Raw genomic sequence first — 21824 nt, forward strand, 5'->3', positions numbered from 1 at the left:
GTGGCATTAGCTCGGGGAATTACCTGCACCCATGAAACGCACTGTATCTGTATCCACATGCTCGTGTTTAATTTATCTCATATTCTCATTTCCATCTCCATCTCCACTCTATTTTCTCATTATCGATCATATATAGAAAGCATTAAACGCATAAATAACTCCTTTCGATATCCGATCGATCGTGTATAAAACGTCTTCCGAAGTGCAATAAAAAATTAAAATTAAAATCATAATAACAAAGCGTAAAAATTACATAATAAAATGACTTAAAATTTAGCAATAGCTACAACAGCAGTGCAACTTATATACACACACATCTGGTGTAAATAGCTCTCGTTTCGATATAGATACACCCTTACATGCTCATCGTTCAAATCATTCGGTAAAAAAGACGGGATAGTTCCCTTTCCTAAAAGAAGGTTGAAAATTTGCGTTTGTTCTGGTTCTGGTTCTGAATCTGGTTGTGGTTGTGGTTCTGGATGTTCTGGTGCGGATGTTGGTGATGCTGCGGCTGATGCTGATGCGGCTGCTGCTGCTGCTGCTGCTGGTGATGATGATGGTGGTGCTGATGACTATTGGTTCCTACTCCATTGCTTATCGGTTTGAGGGGCAAGACAGGAACACAGGCATAGGCAGCTGGCTCCAGTTGGGCATTGTAAAACTGCCCCTGTGGCTGCGGACCGGCGATGGCAACTGGAGCAACTGCAGCAGCTGGAGCAGCGGCTGCTGTCCCCGGAGCTTGGCTGGCGGGTGGCATCAGGAGCACGGGCACCACCACGGGTTATACGGAGATCTCGTAGTTCATGTCGTAGATGCTGGCTCTATCCGGAGTGCCCGAATTGGAGGCGTTGCCCTGCATTAGGTGACCGGCAGCACCGCCGCCGCCCGCCTGTTGATTGTTTCCCACCGACCCGCTGCCGGGAATTCCGCCGTTCTGCTGCTGTTCCATTGACTGCATCTCCATGGAGTCCGCCATCTCTAGCGCTCGCACAAAGCTCATGGGCCGCGTTGGCGTCTGCTTCCGCTTGATTTGTGGCGAGGGCTGCGTTTGCAGATTCCCACCGCCCTGATTTCCCAGCGGATTGGGCGGAAATACGGCCACTCCGCCGCGCAATGCTGGCTGATAGCCACCGCCACCAGTGGCGGGATTACTGGCTGTCACGCTGGCTAAACTGCCACTGCTGCCGGCTGCTCCGGCCGCTCCTCCGCCACCGTAGCGCAGTATATAGCTCTGGCCAGCGCCGGACACCTGTGGCATGGTGGTGGGACTCGTCGGATTGGAGCGATGATATGAGGCTGCTGCCGCAGCCGCCGCTGCCTGCTGTTGTTGCTGCTGTTGCTGCTGCTGCTGCTGCTGGATGGTGTAGTCCTGGAGTCGCGAGTGCGTCATGATCAGCGGATGTGCTCCTCCGCCCGCCGTCATGTACTGGGCATGCGGCATCACACCGACGGCGGCTCCGCTGCTGGACAGCGTGCCCGTACTGCTGCCAATCCCGCTGCTTACCACCTGTTGTGCCTGCTGCTGTTGTTGCTGCTGCTGCTGTTGCTGTCCGGCGTTGCTAGTGAATCCCGGCGACGTATCCTTCCACATGTAAACGCCGCGCTGCGGACTGCCGGCCAGCTCTCGTATATTATCCACCGTATTGTTGGACCGTGCGTAGGACAATTCTCCGCCGGCAACGCCTCCGCCGGCACCCTGGCGCACCAGTTCGCCCTCGGAGAGGAAGCGCCTCTGTGGACTGCCGCCGTACGCCGCCTGCGCCAGAGCGGCGTGTTGCGGATGCGCCGCATGTACCGCCGCCTGCTGCTGCTGCTGCTGCAGAGCTGTGGAGGGAAAAGGAGAGTTGCATAAGGATTTCACATGCCGCTCTAAGTAGCACTCACCTTGCTGCTGCTGTTGGTGCTGCATGAGGACACGCTGCTGCTGGAGGAGCAGTTGCTGCTGCTGCTGCTGGATGCTGGGCGCCTGCGGATGTTGCGGCGGCAGGCCGCTGGTGTACTCGTAATAGGCCGCTGCTGCAGCCGCCGCAGCAGCCTGTTGTTGCTGCTGCTGCTGCTGTGCCACCGCCTGTGCGTTCAGTCCGATGAAATCGGGGCGTCTCGGTTGCGTGGGCGTGCCCGGGTTAGATCTGTTGGGGAAACACGAGATACGAAAATGAGTCAAGGACTGGCTAAGCAGGACTGGTTTGCAGCAATCTTAGTAGTAGTAAAGCATGCTGAGAGCGCAAGCACAAAAGCTGCTGCAGAGTTAACGTCTGGATGTTAAAACTGAACTTCTCGGTTAACTGACGGTTAGAAAAACGATAGCAAATCGATGAGCGAGGTAACAGATATATAGTGGATGTGCTGATCCGATCTGATGTGGGTGATGTAATGGCCCTAAATAGGGGTTAAAACAACAGCTTGGGGTTAAGGTCGTTTAGTAACAGAGAAGGACAGTTATTACTGACTGTTCCAGGTTACAGTTAAGTCAATATGCTTTTTAGTGGCCCAAAAACCCAAATGGCGTGTAAGTAACCACTGTTTTAATAAATGAAATTTGTTGTACCACTATTGTGCTTTAATTAAGAAGCCACGAGCACATTGCAAATGACTATGTTAACACTAGTGCATTGGATAAGCGATGAATCCTCGGCGGACCGGTGACTAGAGTTATCGCATCGCTTGATGATGGCGTCCACGAATTGCTGCACTGCCTCCGCCACCGCCACCGGCCAGTCCCATGGTGATGGTGCCCAGGAGGCCACTGTTTGCCACACGCTGGACAAACACAACCACTGTGCGCGGCACATCCGATCGCACCACCTGCACCACCAGGTGCAGCAGATTGACCACACAGTAGAGCAGGCCGCAGATGAGGATCAGCGGCGCCATGACTAGTTTGGTCTGCACTGAGTACCGGGTGGTGTCCTCCAAGTCGAAGAACTCCCACAGATTGGCGTTGCCCAGAAAGCGTTTTCGCAGCCCGATCGCCCGGTTCTTCAGCCAACTGAAGTACCAGCACAGGAAGAAGAGGACGTGGGAGGCCACGCAGCCGAGTACCAATCCGGTCAGTGTGATGTAGTCCATCTTGGAGGACGCTCCATTGCCGGTGGACGATTGCAACAGTCCGCTTCCGTAGGCCTTCAGCAGGGTCTGGGCCAACATCCAGCTCTGCTGGGAGGTCAGTTCACACTGATCCGTGGCGGCTGCCCTGCTCTCCTGCAACTCCATTGACGGCGGCCTGCGACGATTCTTCTTCTCCCGCCTGAGGGCTTCTCGATCCTGCATGGGTTCTGGAGCATCCCTACGCTCCAGCTTCTTGTCGAGCCCTTCGACTTGGACGGCAAATTGGGAGGATGACCTTTTCGCTGTGGGTTTCATTGTGGGAAAGCCCAACTCGCTTCTCCGGGGCAAGCGCAAGCCGCCGTTCATCAGCGAAGCTCTGTCACCCAAACTGACATGCTTGGGCAAGACACCCTTTCGATCCGGTCGCGTTGCACCACCATCGCCGCCGGCTGACTCGACGATGGATTTGGCATTCATCGAGTGGCTGGAGCCACCGGTCTGCTTGCGCTCCTGGGAGCCACCAACTCCTCCACCTGCCCGGAGCCTCGAGAGCTGCACCTGCGGCGCGGCCGTGGGCGGCGGTGGCGGCAATGGTAGCAGCCCATTCATCTCGTACCGCAGGCCATTGAAACTGAATTGACGGCGAGATCGCAACTGTGGTGCGGTGGCCACCGAAATGGGCATCGCCTTGTCCAGCAGATTCAGAGATTTTCGATGCTTAGAGTCCGAGTCCTGTGCCATGTTCATGGTGGCCTGGCTGTGTAGTCTTCTATCAACACTAGGAATTTATAGATGGCTCTCGATTCCTCTAGGCGTTTTGGTATCTTCCCAAATTTCTTCAGACTTCCCAGATTTCTACGAATTTCTCTTGATTTATAGTTGATTCGAGCGCTCCTGAGTTGATCTTACGAACTTGGAACGTGGAGGAACAAAATTAGAGAGCCGAATGCCGAAAAAGAAGAAAAGGTGTACTACAAATTTTCTGGAATTTGCTCCAATATCGAATGTGTTTCAGAGAGCTAGATTCCGAGTAGATTCCGTCCTAAGTGTACAATACCTTGTGTATAGAGCTTATTACTGACAACTTCGAATTCAAAGGTCACTTGGATCCTATCGATTAAATATGCCTCTCTATCGGATTATGAATTGTAAGTTGAAGACAGATCAGAAAATTAGTTAAGAGTTAATCCAAAAACAGAGAGTAGACCATAGACCGCAGAAGAAGAAGTCCATAATTTAAGCGAAAGAAAGTACTTTAGACAAAGACCACAATTGAGAAATGAGAAAATGTCGAAGAATGTTGTCATGTGGAATAGGAACACCTGAACCGAGGGTTAAATGCGAATGTGAGGGGGTGAGAGAGGGTTAAAGGCGGACGCAAAACAAAAACGGCAACCAAAATGAACGGAAACGGAAACGAAAGTATGAAAGCGAAAACGGAACGGAACGGAAACGAAACAAAACGAAACGAAAGAAGAAAGTAAAACTCACCTCGCGCGGCAGAAAGAAAGTAGAAGTAGGTGCTTAGTAGAAGTACGAGTAGGTCTACGGATAACGATTCAGATTCAGATTCAGATTCAGATCGGTTCAGTTTACAGGGTGCACTTGCAGAGTGGTTCGCGAGTGGTTCAAGTGGTTGCCAGTGGATCAGTGGTTCAGTGGTTCAGTGGTTCGGGTGAAGGTTGAAAGAAGAGCGAAGAACGTGCGGAAAGAAGAAACGACGACGACAAAGTGGGTGGTTTATCTCAGATGAATCTCAGATGTGCAAAACAGTTCGGAACGGTTCGGTTTTTGGTTCAGTTTCCGGTTCAGTTAACTTTTATCTTGTTCCCCTCTGTATTTCGATATCATTTGATCCTTTTTCGGGCTTAACTTACAGACTTTTTTGCTTATTTAGTATTTAGTAGTTTTTTTTTTTTTGTATATTTATTCTCTCTTTTTTTGTATTAAACTTATAAGATAATCGTATTTATTATTTTTGTTTCTTGGGTTCTTTCGGTTGTTTCTTGTTGGACTTCTTTGTTTTGGTTTTTATTTTTGCTTTAAGCTAAGCCTAGGAATTAGTACTGTTCTCAGAATTTGAGTATTGACTAACTCGACCAAATCAATAGATCACGCGAAAAAAAGGAAAAGAAAAAGTGGAAAAAAATAATTAATTAGTTCATAAAATGGAAGTAAAAAGGAGCCGGCTGCGAAATGAGTGGTAAAACAACCAAATTGATGAGCGGTACGCAAAGGTGCAACAGATATAACTATATATATATAGATAGATAGATAGACGGGGTGTACTCGTGTATGGAACTGGGGTTATTGACCCACAGGGCATCTCTTTCTTTTTCGCCCTCTATATCCATCCCTTTTCATTCTACTTATCAAGTGTGCGAAGGAGAAGGCGACAGAGTGAAGTATCCTAGTTCACAGATATTAATTCCAGCGAATATCTATATAACTACACATACATACATACATATATAGCTTTCAATTTCGTAATGAGTTCTTTGGACTCACACGCCTACAAGGAAACTATAGTGGGCGGCAAACTTATAAAGCAAATAAACAAACTAACGGTAAAGCTAAAGCTTGAGGTGTCGGCTTATCAAAAGCGTTGAAACTAAACACCCACTAACACTAACACACACACCTACATGAAAACTTGCTCACACACACACACACGAATCGCTTAACCCTTGTAAAACATTTAAAAACTAATACTAGTTTAGTATTTAATGTAATATCACCTATAATATATATTTTAATATATTTTAAATATATTATTGAACATTTTGAAGCAGGAAACAAATAAAATGTAGTCTAATCTTTTGGCGATAAATCAATTAATTAAATCAATTAATTAAACTAGTATTATGGAAAACAACGTATCTTTTAACTTTTGAAATTTCCAACTGAGCTTCGAGCATTTAACGGCCATTTGGCTGAGCAGGGGTTAAGCTGTAGAAGCAGCAACAACAACAAGAGCGAAAAAAACAACTACGACAACAACAACAGCGGGGGGCGGGGGTTCAACTCGGTTGTGGGGGTGGTTGGGGATTCGGGGGGGGACCGTGAAAACATATGGCGCATAATTGGATCTGGAGGCGCACACTCACCTTCGCACTGGACTCGCCATCACGAGGGGCGTGGCCACGCCCAGCGGCTTGATCCGCTGCTGCATTGTGGGCGTGGCCGTGGTCGTCGCGCTGCGTTGATTTTGTGCTGCCACCGCCGCCGCCGCCGCTGCAGCCGCCAGCGCCTGTTGTTGTTGCTGCTGCTGCTGCTGTTGCTGCGTTCCATTCACGCCCACGCCGATGGCGACGCCATAGCCAACGGGATGGTCCGGCGACAGGGCGTCGCTCGTGTAGCCCCGCTGCGGATCCAGACCCCTGCGGATACATACGATACATGGGAGAGTAAGTGGTCAGCATCCTTGGCTAATGGCTTTAAACATCTTGGAAGCACCATGTTAGGGCAACTCAAAAGGAGAGGGATGCAATCCAATCTTGCAACTAACCTATAGGCCATAACCTGTGGCCTATATAGAACCTATAAATAATTGCCAGCATATAATGCTGCACAACGAGTCGTATACGCAACATATCTAAGGGGTATATTTAGAGCATATGTATATTTCGTAGATGTTGGGCAGGGGGTGAAAGTAATGAGTGCAACATCAACTAACCCGATAGGAAGTGCAACGACAACAAAATGCACTTCATTATGAAGCTATATAGATATTAAACATTAAATACTTCATTACGAAGCTATACAAATAAGTACAAGTTCACATAAGTATGAGTTCAAATGGCGACTCTTCTAGCCTGCTGTCTAATAGTAGTAAGGCCAAGTCTAGCATCTTTTCTTGCAGTGCAACCTGTGGCTAATGGGGCTGAGACTACTATGGCTAATTAGCTCACCTGGGCCTCGCGTGCGGACTGTGACGCGGATGGTAGAGACGCATGTGGCGCGGCGAGTCCCCGCCGCCGCCGCCTCCTCCGCCGCCCGTGGAAACGCTGCCGTTCAGACCGCCGGCGTCGCTCACCTGCGGCAGATAGAAGCTGCTGGAGTTGTGCCGCTGCAGCGGAGGCGTCGGTTCGCAGTCCTGGCTCTGGGAGGCGGGCGGCGGCTCCAGGTCGGTGTCGGAGCACTCACGTCCGGGCGAAAGCTGCGATGTCGTAGATCAGAGGATTAGTTATTGGACCATAGAAGGGCATTGGCGAACAGGCGAAAAAGAGATGAGATCGACACAGACTTAGGCCTACATTTAGTTGCGATCATTTCCAAAATAACACAATAAAAAAAAAAATAAAATTAATATATATTTATGTATAAATGAAAACACTGAACAATGGAAAGTAGAGAAAAACTGGACTGGTTAAAGTTTCATTTTCACACATTTCAATTGGGTTTCGCTTAAGAAAAGTTCAACGAACTGTAGGATTTCAACACGCATAAGTAACATTTACTAAGAACGCACACAAAACTGTGTTCCATTGGGAATGATTAATTTAAAGAGTATTATTAAATTCGAAATAGTAATAAATCCTGTGAAAATGAAAACCGTAACGAATAACAAACGAAATGAAAGAACATGAAATGAATCGAAACAAGGGAACTGAGGGGGATTCTTATTTGATTTTTTTTTTTTGGGTGGGGAAAGGGGGATCGTGGACAGTGGGGTGAGGTGGGTGGTGTGCCTCCTCCTTCTGGCCCCTCGCCCCCCTGCTGTAATTAATTGTAGTTGAACGCATACTGTGGCCTAAGTGGAAAGGAAAGCCCAACGTGGAAATACTTTCCGCAGCATAATTAACTTCACAAACAGGAGTCGGCGGGAAAAAGTGTGGAAAAGTGGAAAAGTCAGAGAGGAAAGAGGGGAAAACTCGAAAAAGCACTGCGTAACGACTTAAATTCTCGAAAACGAAATAGAAACGCAAAGAAACTTTCTTATTCTAATGAAAATCGACAAGTTGGAGTTTCAGTTTAAAGATTATTATTATTCTGATAATTAAAACGGATTTAAAATAAATAAATGCTTACTGAATGCCAAATTTATCTGTGCAAAAATACTAATAAATTATTTTTCCATAATTTGCTGTAATCATTCGAATTAGTTTGTGGATCAGACAGGTGGAGAGAAAGGGAAAACTGGACAGATTCAATAGATTCAATAAAGTGAAAAATAGTACGAAGAATGGGTGGAAATGAAACATTTGTTGAGAAAAACCAGAGAGGAAATCATAATAATGGGACAATAAATTAAAATCAATGATTTTCCAGGGCAATTCAAATATCAATTGGTAAATAATGGATTCGTAAAAAAAGAATTCAATTTTTTGGTGAGTTTTTAATATCGTTTTTAAAAGTCTTTTACCTTTCTCGGTGCTTGCAGTAAGTGTAGTTTTTGGTTTTGTTTTCTTTTTTTCATTAGCATTTGCTGGTTTATTTGGAGATGCGACCAATTCTTTTCGATATAAGTATGTATGCTATATACTTCTATATATATATACTGATATAACGACAGCTCTGGGCGGCATATACAAACGGAAATCGAAGGGGTTAAGGTGCCCAGTAAAAGTGAAAAACGAGTCAACTAAATAGCAATAATAGTGGGAAATGCAGCAGGAAATGCAAATCATGGCGGAAAATTCATAGGGAAATTCAAATTCAGCAACTCAAAATGCCAACTAAAGGAAATTCCAACCGCATGCATGCAAAAGTGGGGTTAATGCGGAGATAATTCCAAAAAAACTGAAGGGTGGAAAAACTTAGGTGGGGAAAACTAGGAGAAAAGTGCCACACACACTAACACACACACACACAAAACCCGCTCCGGTGTGTCCGAAGTCTGTGATTTTAAATTGAAAATTATTAAACCCTCCACTTTTCTCAGTTGATTGTATTTCGAGAACTTAATCTGCAACAAAGTTATTTTTAATTGGTTTTTGTTCAATTTGCAGAGTTTCCAAAAGGGATGTGAAAAGTTGATATTCTTCTTTTGATATTTTATTTGGTTTTGCAATTATTGTTTATTTAAAATAGGCTTTAAATCATGCGGACCGACTTAGACAAAGTTCTAATATTAAAATAATACAAATTATTATAAACAAATAGAAAACTAAACTTGATTGGGCTTTCGAAAAGCTTTTTCCAAAGGTGTTCACATTTATTTATGGGCACACAATTATGTACAGTGACACAGCTACATTTTCCCCTGCTTCGCGAGTGTCCGTCTGCCGGAGCTTTCACTGTATTTTTTATGAGATGTCAAGGACAGTGGAAGGCAATTACAATGGGAGGGGTGGCGAAAATAGGGAGGGGGGGAAAATGGAAAAGTTTTGAGTGGGTGAGCGTTGCTTTCTCTAAATGGTTGTGCATCATTTGGTTTGCTTGTCCTTCAATTAAACGGGCGTGGCACTAACTAACTAACTTACTAACATCCCGTTTTGTTGTTTCTTTTTTTTGTCTTTTGCCAGGAAAAGCAGGAAAATAATAATAGTAAATGCAACCGGAGAAGAAGAAGTTGAAGCGGCAGCCAAAAAAGTTTTGCAGTGCAGAGGAAAAGCGGGTGGGAAAATGAGATTGTAGGATGTGTGCTGAGGAGCAGCAGCTGGGAAAAGCGGAAAAACTTTTATTCGCCCACGCAGAGAATCGGATGAAAACAACAAGAACAACAACACAAAGATACTTCACAGATTTCTCCGCAATATAAAGCTCTCTACATACATATATATATATATATTCACATACATATATGTAGATGGATATATGTTTATATTTATATCGATTTTGTAGTTAATTAGTCAAAGCATTAAGCGGGTGAAGGGGGCGTTTTTGGGGTGTGGGCGGGGCTAGGGGTTATTATGGGATTACAGCAAATGATAAATCAACGAAATGAGCAAAGGAAAAATGTCGAAACAGAAACAGAACCAGAAACCAAAGGAACCAAAAAGTAAGAGGTCAAGAAAGAGGCAAATGGAAATGGAAAATTGTTTACATTAAAGCGAGATGGGAAATGAAAACAAAATCAAAAAACTATACATAAACATAAACAAACAACGGTTAACGGTTACAATTACAGTTAAGTAAACACAAATTACGATTACAACAACAAGAACTAAGCCAAACAACAATAACAACAACAACAACAACAGGTGGATTCAGCAATCGCTCAAGGAAAATAAACATTAGCTTCTAATTGGAAACGAGCATAGGTAAGCAAGTAAACCTTTGCACAATACATTACAAATGATCACAATTATTTTGTAGACATTATATTACGTTTAAAAATGTATTTTTTTTTAAAACAAGTTGAACAGAGGGATTGCTGTTTTGCCACCTGAGGCGCACTATTAGATACAATAGTTATAGGATACATAGATATATGGAATAGGAATCTGAGTTTCGCATAGCAACTGCTTCGCTTTTCTCGGTGATATTGCAAAATCTTGTTGTTTACCCACCTTACTGTAAAGCGTTGTGCTGCCCGACCGTTGATTATAACCATTGCCCTCGGCCATATAAGTCTTTACCTGTATTCCCCGCTTCTCGCGACTCGCATCGTAGAAGGAGCGTGGTGAGTACTGCACCGCAGTGCCGCGCATACCGCCCCCGCCGCCCGCTCCACCGACGCCGCCACCGGACACCGCGGCGGTACCATTGCCGCCGGCCCCGCCCCCGCCGCCCGTCTGCTGGCCGCTCCTGTCGTTGCAAATGGTGCTGATCGCCTGGTTCTGCACCTGAGATCGCCGCGAGGCGTACTTCTTCGGGTTGAGCAGGCTGCAAGGATGAAGGATATGCAAGTTGGATCAATAAAACATAGAAATATACATAGAAATAAATATAAGTTAAGAAAAGCGTAATGTAACCCCAATAGAATACTATCCTACTTTATATATTTTAAAAGCTTTTTAATATCCACATATTACATACTATTTATTCTCTGATATTCTATGAGTCCATACCCCCAGGTGCAACGAAATGTCAGGATAATTGGCTATTAAGCGCAAAGGTTCGCAATCTACTGTACTATCATTTCAATTTGGGTCGAATTGCCTCCCTCCCCCGGGGGCCATGTAATTTGAAGTCCATAATTGGCAGTTCAATTTGGTTATTTATTATTGTAATTTCCGCACGCCCCCGAGTGGTAGAAGTGCTACAGTGGTGCCTGCCTGTGAGGGTCACCTCTGGTAAACTCACCTGGGATACTGAGGTCCGAACTGTGTGTAGCAGCAGTTGTGCCAGCAGCCGCGCGAGAATGGATTGTAGCCGCCCTTGAACTTTCCGGTCACCTGCTCGTTGGTTGTCCGACCCCGCGACACCAGGACCATGTGAAAGCCGGTCAGTCCGAAGATGGGGATGGCCAGTATGGTCACCAGGCCCATCAGGATAATGCTATATACGGAGAAGAGAGGGTTAAGGCAAACCAAGGGGGGATTTTGAACTTCAATTAAGTATAAGTGCTGGAGATATAAATGTTATAAAGAGTGTTGTGTTTTGGCAAAAGGATACGCTACGATGGGCGCCGTGTCCTTGATGTTGGGCATGATCTTCAGCACGTAGACCAGGCACAGCGAGAAGATGCTCAGCATGTGAATGGACAGCGAAACGAGAAAGAAGAAAAAGAATCTGTAGTTCCGCCTGCCGATGCAGTTGTTCACCCACGGACAGTGATGATCAAAGGTCTAAAAACGAAGATGGATTCAATTAAGTTACAACTTTAATATTACTAATATACTAACTCACCTCTATGCAGTGATTGCAAACGGAGCAGTGGGAACAGCGCGGCGGGCGATAGAACTTACAGGTGACGCACCACTTCATCTTCACGGTAATCCCATTGATCTCCGCATTCTTGTAGAGCGGGGCGCGCAGCTCCTCCTCGCAGTCTTCGTCGGGCGAGGCTAGAATGCAGTCAAGTTTAGGCCGTGACGACTGGCTTTGTCCCCTGCTCAGCACGCTACATACCTTTGGGGATGATGCCCGGGTCCATGAACGTGGCCAGCGTAAAGTTGGCCAGCACGAAGAATGTGATCACGCCCTGGTAGGCCAGCACCCATGGATGGCTCTTCACGTAGTACTGGCAGCTGCAAAAATCGAATGGCAAACGTTGGCTTATTAGTATATAATTCAATTTACAAGTAAAACATTGTACAGCTTATATTTCCCTTACAGTTAAGAGCCAATCATTAATAATGCACCATCTTTAAGAGCCTATGAGCCTAACTGCACTTTTGAGACTCGTTGCTAACCCTTATCTGGACTGTCCAGTGGATCGGTTAGTGCGCTCGTCTAGTTTCAACCCTAATTAAATCCGCTTACCAAGCTGGTTTACAAGGAATGCATGCACACATGCAGCTGGCTGGCCAAAAGTGGATCAAAATCACTCGGTTGCCGCACAGGCATTCCATTCATAACGATACTGCCCCATATCCGGGATTAATGCCACAACCCAAGAACTCTGCTGGCAAATTTGATGGCTTTGCAATCGCCCATTTGCGGGGGCGGTGGTGGCAGCTTACTATTCCGTAAAGTAGGCCAAAATTCGTTGGAAAACCCAGGCCAGCCACATTGTTGACCACTAGGCAAAGTGGTGACCGCCAGCCAGGTGCTTTGATGCCCCAGGAGGCCAGGCATCAGCAGTATAGCATTATAGCAGGAGAACAATGGAGCACCAGGAATCCAGAAATCCAGAGGGCCGAGAGAGCCGGAGGCCATCCAACGGTTATCCAACGTAGCCTGCCACGTTGTGTCGCCGCAATCACTTTGGAGTCTACTGAACCGGAACTGTTTGCTGGCTGAAACCCCAAACTCGACCGACTTTCCCTGTTCTTACGTGTATATGCCACCCCAAAGAACTCGACCCGCATCGGAATCAAAATGAACCGAACCCAAACGGAATGTGAGCTGAACCTTAACCCGTTTTTGACCCTGTTTAGCGCACAGAGAACAAGGAATTTGTAATTTAAAACAAGAGAGAACCCTCTACGCATTCGGTGGAAAGCCATATGATTATGAACTATTATATTTTATAACCTGAATTTTCCGTTCTTTAAATGTGCTCATATATATTCAGATGACGTTTTTCCAGCGTTTTAACTTACGCAATAAAAATCTGTTATTGTTTACCCGTTCTCCTTTGCGAATGCCACAGTTTTTGACGCAAGTGCTCCAGGGGTTAAGTCAACCGCAGAGCCATGAATGTTGCAAAGTTGCAAGGGCGATACACACGTGTCCTTTAGCCCATTTCCATTTCCGTCTGTCCTCGCACCTCCCCCTCAAACTTCCCGCCCATCCTTCCTGCAGCCTTTTCCCGCCCCGCCCTTCCCTTCCCTTCCCTCCTCTCCACGACCTCTGCTCTGATGCATTTGCAATGATGTGCGCAACTTTCTGGCGGTGGTTTCGGTTTACGAGCTCCGTGTAACGGGTTACTTAAGGTGAATGTATTACTTTCTTCCGGCATTTCTCACTGCATTACGGTGCTCTTCGCCTTCCGGCTCTCTCTTTTACCGGATTGCCGTTGAATTCTAATGGATAAACTTATCCCTAATGCAGCCATCATCATCACTCTCCGGCTCATCATCAATCTGCACATCGCTTTCAACCCTCTGCGGTTCTGTAGTGCAATTGATGATACAGTTGGCCTTCTGTTTATTATCGTATTATGAATATATTTTAGATATCTATTTAAGATTATTTAGAAGTTCGAGGGATAGCAGTTCGACTGTCATTTGTAGGGACTGTTCACCTCTATTGCCATTATCATCATCTGTACTGTTTTCTGCCTTTTCCGGATGCCTTCAACTTCATCATCGTCGGCAGTCCTTCGCTGCACTATAATTGGCAGAATGACCTCAGACTGTCAGTTATCCGTTTCCATTTCCATTTTCTTTGCTTTTTATTTTGCTGCCAGTTAGTTTAGCACCGGCTCTCTGGACACTTTTCCCCCGAAGTCGAATGGATTTTCTTTTTTTTTTTTTTCGTGCAGCAGAAGAAAACCAGTGTGCAGCACAGTCCAGATTTTCTATTTTTCGCTCACGGCGATTGCTTAGAAATGTTCACACCTCACTATCTATCAAGTTGTATCTGTATTTGTATCCGTATCTGAATGTGAAACTGAATCTGTATCCGTATCTGAATGTGAAACTGAATCTGTATCTGTATCTGCATATGTATCTGTATATGTATCTGCATCTGTATCTGTGTGTTAGACTCTGCTTCTGGTTTTGATTTATTTCGGCATTCTTATCGCATTTATTCCAACGCCTTACAGTTGTAACAAAACAAAGAGCTCCATCTCATCCACTGGCATTTGCATACAATTTTTAGAATGCAAATAAAACCGGAACGTAGAGACTCTCAGCACGTGCCAGGGATTTATGTTAATCGCTCAGAGACGTAGAACGTAGGCAAAAAATAGGAGTTTGAAAATGGGGGAAATGTGGGTGGGAAATGTAGAAGATGGAGAAACGTCGAGAATCGCTGGGGTAATTAATTAAACCGATGTTATTATGAGCTGCAAGCCACACTTTGTTAATTTATTCCTCGCTTATGCAGTTTAAGGCATTTCTCCCACACTTTCTATTAAATTCCCCCGTCCGAAGCAAGATTCGTGATGGAGAATTTCAATCGGCAAAATGCTGCTTTAAGTTTTCTGGGAAAACGCAAAGTTTGCTTTTACACTTAATCTCTATGTCTGTTGGACAAATACGACACTTTCTGCACAGATTTCAATTATTTACGTCTACACAAATCGAACAAAGGAAAATACGATATATTTATTTATTTTCACCATGGCATAAAGATTGCAGCTGTCCAAACAAAACTTGAATTGCATGACTCCCATTAAGGCGTCGAGCTATAAACACCAAAATGGAACTATCAATTGGCCAATTTTAATGATCGAACGGCATAGCAGCCACTGTTTATATACGCTTTATATATGCACATATATGTATATGTGCAGGAATCTGAATCTAATCGACTCGCATCGAATATCAAAATGACAGCTCACCTTCCACCTGCTAACAGCCCATCTCAAATGCATATAGAAAATCCACTTAGCAACGTGATTGTATTAAGTAATTAAGGGCGGTGCCGAATTGGCGGTTTAGTGGAAAATATAGTAAATCAATAAATGGCTAGTAAGTCGATAAATGTTTCGATACAGGTAATTAACATTCCAGCTGAGCAGCAGCACATATCCAGTAGCAAATCATATGCAAACAAATATTTTGAGCCCCAAACAGCCAGCAATCTCTTATCTTCGAGCTGATGCCCGATTCCAAGACAGGTGTATAGCTATATAATCCACAGATACACACATATAGAAGTAGGTATAGGTATAGGTAAATTACACTTGTTTGCTTTACTTTTCAATTTAGCAAAAATGTTTGCCAAGTCTCTGGAGGCAAATCTGTTTACATTTATGCAAAGTCAGGCCAGGAAAATGGGGCGGTGGGCGGTGGGCAGTGGGCGGGGCAGCAAGCAGAGCGTGGAAAGAGTTGGCCCAGAAATGACAAAAATGTATAAAAAGGAATGGAATAAAGTACGGCAGGGAAAGACAGGCTCAAGGATTTGCCGCCTTCTTATGACAAATAATTCATTTCAATTTCCTGAAAGGAGGGGGCGCGCCAAAGGAACAACTATGTGGAAACCGAGCAACAACTGGGGCAAACTAGCAAATCAAATTAGTGACAGTACCGCCACAAGGACAATAGGCACACACACACACATTTGTATATAGTATACACGTATATATGTATATATGCAGGCAGGATGTGGTTGATTTCAATTAATGTTTTGCGCCATCAAATTGAAACAAATTGCCTAGGAAAACAAATAAACAGCACTGCGCATTGATTGAAATGTAATTTCAGCGAGTCGCTTGCCTTTCTAGGGTGGCACTTATTGTGTGGTTTATTAAGTGGTTAGAGCTTAACTCAAAGGAAAATGGAAACTTTACCGAAAGTCCTTGTGCCTTATTACTTAAGCAGTATATCGTCTTATTGCCCAGCAATTCGCGTTCTTTTCAATCGACATCCCTATCAATTTCAATTTCCAATCCCCGACTAAATTCCAGATATTTTACTCCCTGCTCTGTCTCAACCTCCATTATCTTGCCCCACCGCGATTGCATCACAGTGGCATTGTCAAGGTGAAGGCAACCCAGTGGACACCACCCACTGCCCACTACTTCTCAACCGCTGTGCTAAAGAAACAGAGACTGCCAACAACTTTTACTTGGAGTATTTTTCAAGAGCATTTCCGGTGCAGAGGGGTTTCGCTAAATCCGGTGTGTTTTATGGTAAATTCTAGCGGCCAGGAGAGCTAAGGTCCAGGGGGCCGGGAATATTTCACGGAGACACTTGCAGGAAATTGAATTCCTATGTTAAGCGCTTGCCACAAAGACAGACGACTGGGTAGCAGCGCAGTGGGGCGAGTATATTGGTAGCCCAATGGCAAAACTGTCACATTCAGGCGAAATGCGCCAAGTTTACGGAGGGTTGGGTATGGAAATGGAAATGGGTAGCACCCTGCTCCATTTTCAACGTGTCATAACGATGGAAAGTCAATTACCACAAGGGAAACTCAACTGAAACTGGCGGAGGACGGAAAGTAAACGCGCCATCCAGAGGTCAACCATGAACAAACCGCAAAAGCGATTCCAATCGCCAATTAATTGACTCGACATATTGGCACCTTCACATGCAAAAAAACCTATATGGATGAGCCAAAGGAACTGCGATTTATCAAGGGTACAAGACAAAGTATTTAATCAGTAAAAATCAGTAAAATTAAGTGAGAATGAATCATTACCTACATTATTACCTTCATTATCCATCAAATCGCTTACTCATTTAGCCTGGATTTACTAAAAAGCTTGTCAATACAGCCATACGCTAGCGAAACGCACTGTAAGGTGTAAGGCAGCTTGGCTGATTGTTGGTAGCCCGAAAAAAGAGTGATAAAAATAAGGAGAATAAAATCGGGCGACGAAATGGTTAAAATGGGAAAGACAATTTCGCATTCGATGGCAGCTGCATTAATTAAAAACTCAAAAAAATGGCACTGCTTTTTATGCGTCAAGCTAGAACACTGTGCAACAGGTTCTAGGTTTAGTATATGATCATACTTCCTATGATTTATGATCTTCGAAGTCTGCACATTTACAACTAGCACTTGACTTGATCCACAAGCAAAGAAACTGCACTTCATGTATGCACACATTCTTCTTTGTGAGATAACAAAAACTGCATGTTTTGTAGCTCAGTGTTGGGCGATGCGATGATGACGAAAACTGGCGAATCGTCGCTGCTGTCGTCACATTAACCCCTCTGCGCCCAAGTCATACCATACTCTACTTTCCGCTCTTCTGTCGCCGCTCGCAGGGTATAAAAATATCCTACTATCGCCAAAGCGAGCAAAATAAACGACGGCCGAGCATTAGTCACCATCATCAACAGTCGAGTGCGAAGACCGAGCTACAAAAAACAAAAAAAAACTAAAAAAAAAAAAAAAGTAGGGAAGAGTAAAAGACAAACAAAAAAGTATTGGATTCGACCATGGACAGCCGTCGCCTCGACTTTGCTTCTGACTTATCTATGGGGCCTCTTTTTTCACCCGCTGTTTATTTTTTTTTTCGCTTTTTTAGTTTTTATTATTGCACATGTGGCCGACTGGCCGTCCCATTCGCATAGTTACAGTGAGGGTCAGCATCATGGTAACTAAACAGCTTAGAAGTCCGTTTTCCAATCTTGAAATCTTGATAACATCATATATATGAAATCTTAATCTTAATATTCATATTGAAAGTTCTATGTTAATTGAAATGGTTTAATATCAAGGTGCCAGCATATATTTATATTTGCATCAAAGTTATTTGCTTTCAGGCTTTGCGACAACATGCTTTTCCAGACCTTGCCCTAGGTCTTTTGCGTTTGGCGGAAGTCAGCTGAGGTGCTAAGGTCTCACCCCGCGCTGTAGTTGGCCTCCAAACGGAGGTTCTCCGAGGCGACCCGATAAAAGGTGCCAACCGATAAGCGGGCTGCAGTGGGTTAAGGGGGGCGGGGGCGGACATCATTATGAGGGCCATGATTCGTTATTTCATTTTTGTTTTCGCCGCACCAAGAACAAAAAAAAAACCCAGGGAGAAAGAAGAGGTGTGAAGAAGGTTAAACGGCCCGGCTTTTATCAGTTACCAAACACACCTGCCGCCCCCCTTCGCTTTCCGCTTTGCTAGCCGTATCTCTTTCTAGTGATTTCCATTTTCTGCAAAATTAGCAATAATAGTATCCAATTGCCTTTAACTGGCAAATTGACCATTTGCCTGCGGTGATAACAAAGACTTTTCAATGACGATATCATTCACACCAAGATAATTGTTACGAAAATAATACCTGATTTGCAGGTGTTTTCCGGTGGCTTCAACTGCAAGTGAAACACAAGTGTTTCACACATAATTGTGCGTTACTGATAAATTAGTTGGGCATCGAATCATTGTTTTGTAATGCACATTCGTTGTCAGCCAGAATAAACATTTAATTAAATCGTGTAAACTCCCTTTTGTGGAATGCAATTACATTGCAATTATTTCGACCACAATTTAGCTAATTTCCAAACGGCATTTCCACTAAAGCCACAAATATTTGAGTTGATAATCCAAATATACCAATATGTTGTCATTCAAAATGTAATTTATTGTCACCTTTTTGGTTCACCCCTGGGGCACATTTCGGGCCACTCTAAGCAGTCGGACATCATTTAGCCACAGGTAAAAATAAAAATGTGCCAGTTTATTCGGTTTTTGCTTCTTTTAGCTGCCTTCAAACGCAATTATTGGGCAATCTTCAAGGAAAAATGAGAGTGTGGAGCGACAGGTGGGGAGGGGGGGCGGAGTGGATGGTGTCGGAAAATTGACACGGGGGGTGGTGGTGGTGGTGGGGTGGAAAATCCAACCACACAGCACAAAAGCGCCAACGAAATGTAATAACAAGTTGGCGCAACTTTTTGGACTAGCGCAAGTTTTTCCCCTAGAAAAAAGATAGAAGAAGCAAAAACGATGGATGGCATAAGAGGGGTGGGCAGGGGAGGGGGGAGGAGAGGGTTTTTAGTTACCAGGAGATTGGGGCCAATGCGGGATAAGCAGGCAAAGTAAGGGGGACAGCTCCCATCTCCCATCTTCCATTTTTTTTAATAGCTGTCTATGGCAAGTCCTTCAGTTTGTCATGCGCCCTGTCAAAAAAAAAATTATGTAACTAAGGCCAAAGGGCGGGGGAAGCCAAAAAAAAATTGATTTTCCTGATGGGCAAACCAAAAAAAAAAACTGTGGCAAACTGTCGTTTTTGGGCTGGAATTGGTTTGGAAAATGTTGAAAATACCCACAAGTTTTGCGAAGGTCAAGAAACTTTGTTTTCGGCCCTTAGAAAAATGTGAAACAAATTCATTTGGACATATAGACACGCATATATCCAAAGTTTGCATGGGGTCTTCTATAACCCAATTTCCTAAGTTTTTTGTTTATTTTCATTGACAGTACGTGTGCGTTTGTTGCGCAAACCAACGCTTGAAATAAATGTATTATGGAAAGAACAAAAGAAATTGAGTTCTTTAATTGGCTTTGCCAAACTGAGCGAGTCAGGTTGATTAATTTCGAAATCTTTTGATGATTTACCTCTACAGCTTGTGAAAGAATTTCTAAACCAGTTTCAAGTATGTATTGAAACTGAAACTTCTATAAACGCACTCCATACGCTGATAAAATCGCCGGATATCCACAGAGTTTGCCTATTTCTAAAACGCGATTCTCTAAAACGAAACTGAATATTCCGCATACAAAAGCGAAATTCAAATCTTTAATCTGGTTTTCATTTCGTATATATACTTTGGATTTATTTTACTTTTGCTCTCGGTTTTTGTTTTGGAATTTTGTGCGTATTTATGAGGGGCCGAATGAAATTAAATTTGGATGGATGGCCTCTGGGGCGTATGCGTAATATGTTTGAGTGCATACGTATACGTGATATGTCCGTGTAGCGAGTGGCAAACAAATTTTGTGCGTTTGTTTGCCAACTAAAAATACACTTGGCCCTTTCGATGCCGACAGTTTCACTTTGTTTTTCCCCCTGATTTCCATGTTGACATTTTCCCATTTCCAACTTTTCATTTTAATTTTCAGCTCCTCTATAATCATCACTCGCTCTGCCAAAACTTTCTTAAACTTTGCGTGAAAATGTGCCTAATTAAAAATGGAAATTAATATTTAAAAAAAAGGGAAGCAAAGAGAGCTGAGGATTGATAGATAAAGAGCATGAATCGGAGCGGAAATAGGCATTCAACAGGAAATTATTGGACCGAAAACAAATAAAAAAATTCGTCAACGTGATAGCCACTTAATCCGCTCAATAAACCGTTGAATGATAAAAAAATTAACGCTTTTTCTGACTGGCCACGGGCTAAACTGACCCGAACTTAATGGAAAATGTACGCAAAAATCATGGAAAACGTCACAGAAAAACGGCAAAAGGCGAATAAGACTCAAAATGCCCAGCGTCATTGACATTGGCCAACAAAGGGTTAAGAGTAGGCATAATTGCAAATGAGTAATGGTTAAAAGCAGCGTTGCCAATTGAGTTTCATCGATTTCTTTTCATAAGAAAGCGCCGAAGAAAGAGAGGTCTACTACCGCGTAGAAAGAGATGAGGAATTGCAGCTACCTTTTCTTGGGCCCTTTAAAGCTACACTGCAAAACAATCAGCAGAGGTTTGTTGTCTATGACACAGAATTCAACTCATATAAAAATCTGGGAATATACATAATCCCAATACATAACTTTCTCTGCATTTTCGAATAAGTTCCAAAACTTTGTGGCATGTGCTTTTGTGCAGGTGTAGATTAAAGCATTTTGCCGGCTCAAGTTGAGGGTGGGATATGGCCAAGAACAACAACAATGGTGGCAATAACGAAATGGCATAACAACAAGAACAACAACCATTCCTAGCAGCATTCAAATGACACCCACACATGTTCAAAGCCAGGGGCGTAGTCATTTCATTTCTTCAAGTAAAATGTGGTAGTAGATCTAGTAGTAGATAGTAATAAGATCTATGTATTCAATCCATATATGAATATATATTTATCTATATAAAGCTAGAATTTCTAGTTAAGCTCCTATTAAATGTTTGTGCATTAGTTCTCTTTTTCTTAACATTAACTATTCTCGAACATTTCCCTTTCATAAACACTTGCTTTTCTGATATATGCATGCATTTTCGAGTGCCCCCTTTTGAGGCAAAGCCAAGTACGCCCCTGGTTATAGCCATAGTTTGCAGGCGGTATAAAAAATGGAAAACAGGAAGAGGGCGGTGGATGGTGTATGGTGTATGGTGCTTCAAGGAGGCGTGGCAATGGCAGTCGGCTCAGCTCACCTCGCTGAATTTGCTTTTCCTTCTAGTTTTTCGCTGGCAGCTTCTTCTTGGCCGTTAGCTGTTTTTTTTATACGTTTCTTGTTGTATTTTTTTGTTGTCTGATACTGGCATTTGTTTGTGCTTAGTTTTGCTTTTTCCCTACAGTACATAGTGCTTTTCTTGCTTTTTTTGCACATTGCTTTTTATGGCAATGGTCGGCGGATATTATCAACGGCAGCAGAACTGCAAATGCTTTTGTTATTATTGTTATTATTTATCAGGGCGGCGACGGCGTCAGAAATTTATTTTCATTAACAAGTCGGACAGACGAAAAATAAATAAAATCCAAAGCCATAACAAAAAGTAACTCGAGTCCGGCAG

At 43.9% G+C, this 21824-nt stretch overlaps 2 protein-coding genes across 8 annotated transcripts in view; both read right to left on the reverse strand.

The window, feature by feature from the left end:
- Window positions 1-46: 46 nt before the first annotated feature.
- LOC6525917 (palmitoyltransferase app) overlaps window positions 47-21824 on the reverse strand; it is a 28169-nt gene continuing 6391 nt past the window's right edge. Inside the window, exons 2-10 of one of the 7 annotated variants that reach the window (XM_039376403.2) lie at window positions 12007-12125; window positions 11785-11927; window positions 11551-11723; window positions 11239-11433; window positions 10572-10818; window positions 6960-7207; window positions 6156-6428; window positions 1885-2129; window positions 47-1824 (exon numbers count right to left, since the gene is read on the reverse strand). In XM_039376403.2, the coding sequence (XP_039232337.1) occupies window positions 782-1824; window positions 1885-2129; window positions 6156-6428; window positions 6960-7207; window positions 10572-10818; window positions 11239-11433; window positions 11551-11723; window positions 11785-11927; window positions 12007-12125 (2686 nt within the window). In that variant the 3' untranslated portion in view covers window positions 47-781. Of the gene's footprint in view, window positions 1825-1884; window positions 2130-4854; window positions 5139-6155; window positions 6429-6959; window positions 7208-10502; window positions 10819-11238; window positions 11434-11550; window positions 11724-11784; window positions 11943-12006; window positions 12126-21824 lie in introns of those variants that run through there. The other 6 variants (XM_039376347.2, XM_039376380.2, XM_002101701.4 and 3 more) reach the window with 6 other exon arrangements.
- Window positions 2539-4143, reverse strand: LOC26535537. The gene has a single exon (XM_015191053.2). The coding sequence runs from the start codon at window positions 3793-3795 to the stop codon at window positions 2653-2655; it is 1143 nt and encodes a 380-aa protein (XP_015046539.1). The 5' UTR covers window positions 3796-4143; the 3' UTR covers window positions 2539-2652.

Source organism: Drosophila yakuba, chromosome X (assembly GCF_016746365.2).
Source record: "Drosophila yakuba strain Tai18E2 chromosome X, Prin_Dyak_Tai18E2_2.1, whole genome shotgun sequence".
Taxonomy (NCBI): domain Eukaryota; kingdom Metazoa; phylum Arthropoda; class Insecta; order Diptera; family Drosophilidae; genus Drosophila; species Drosophila yakuba.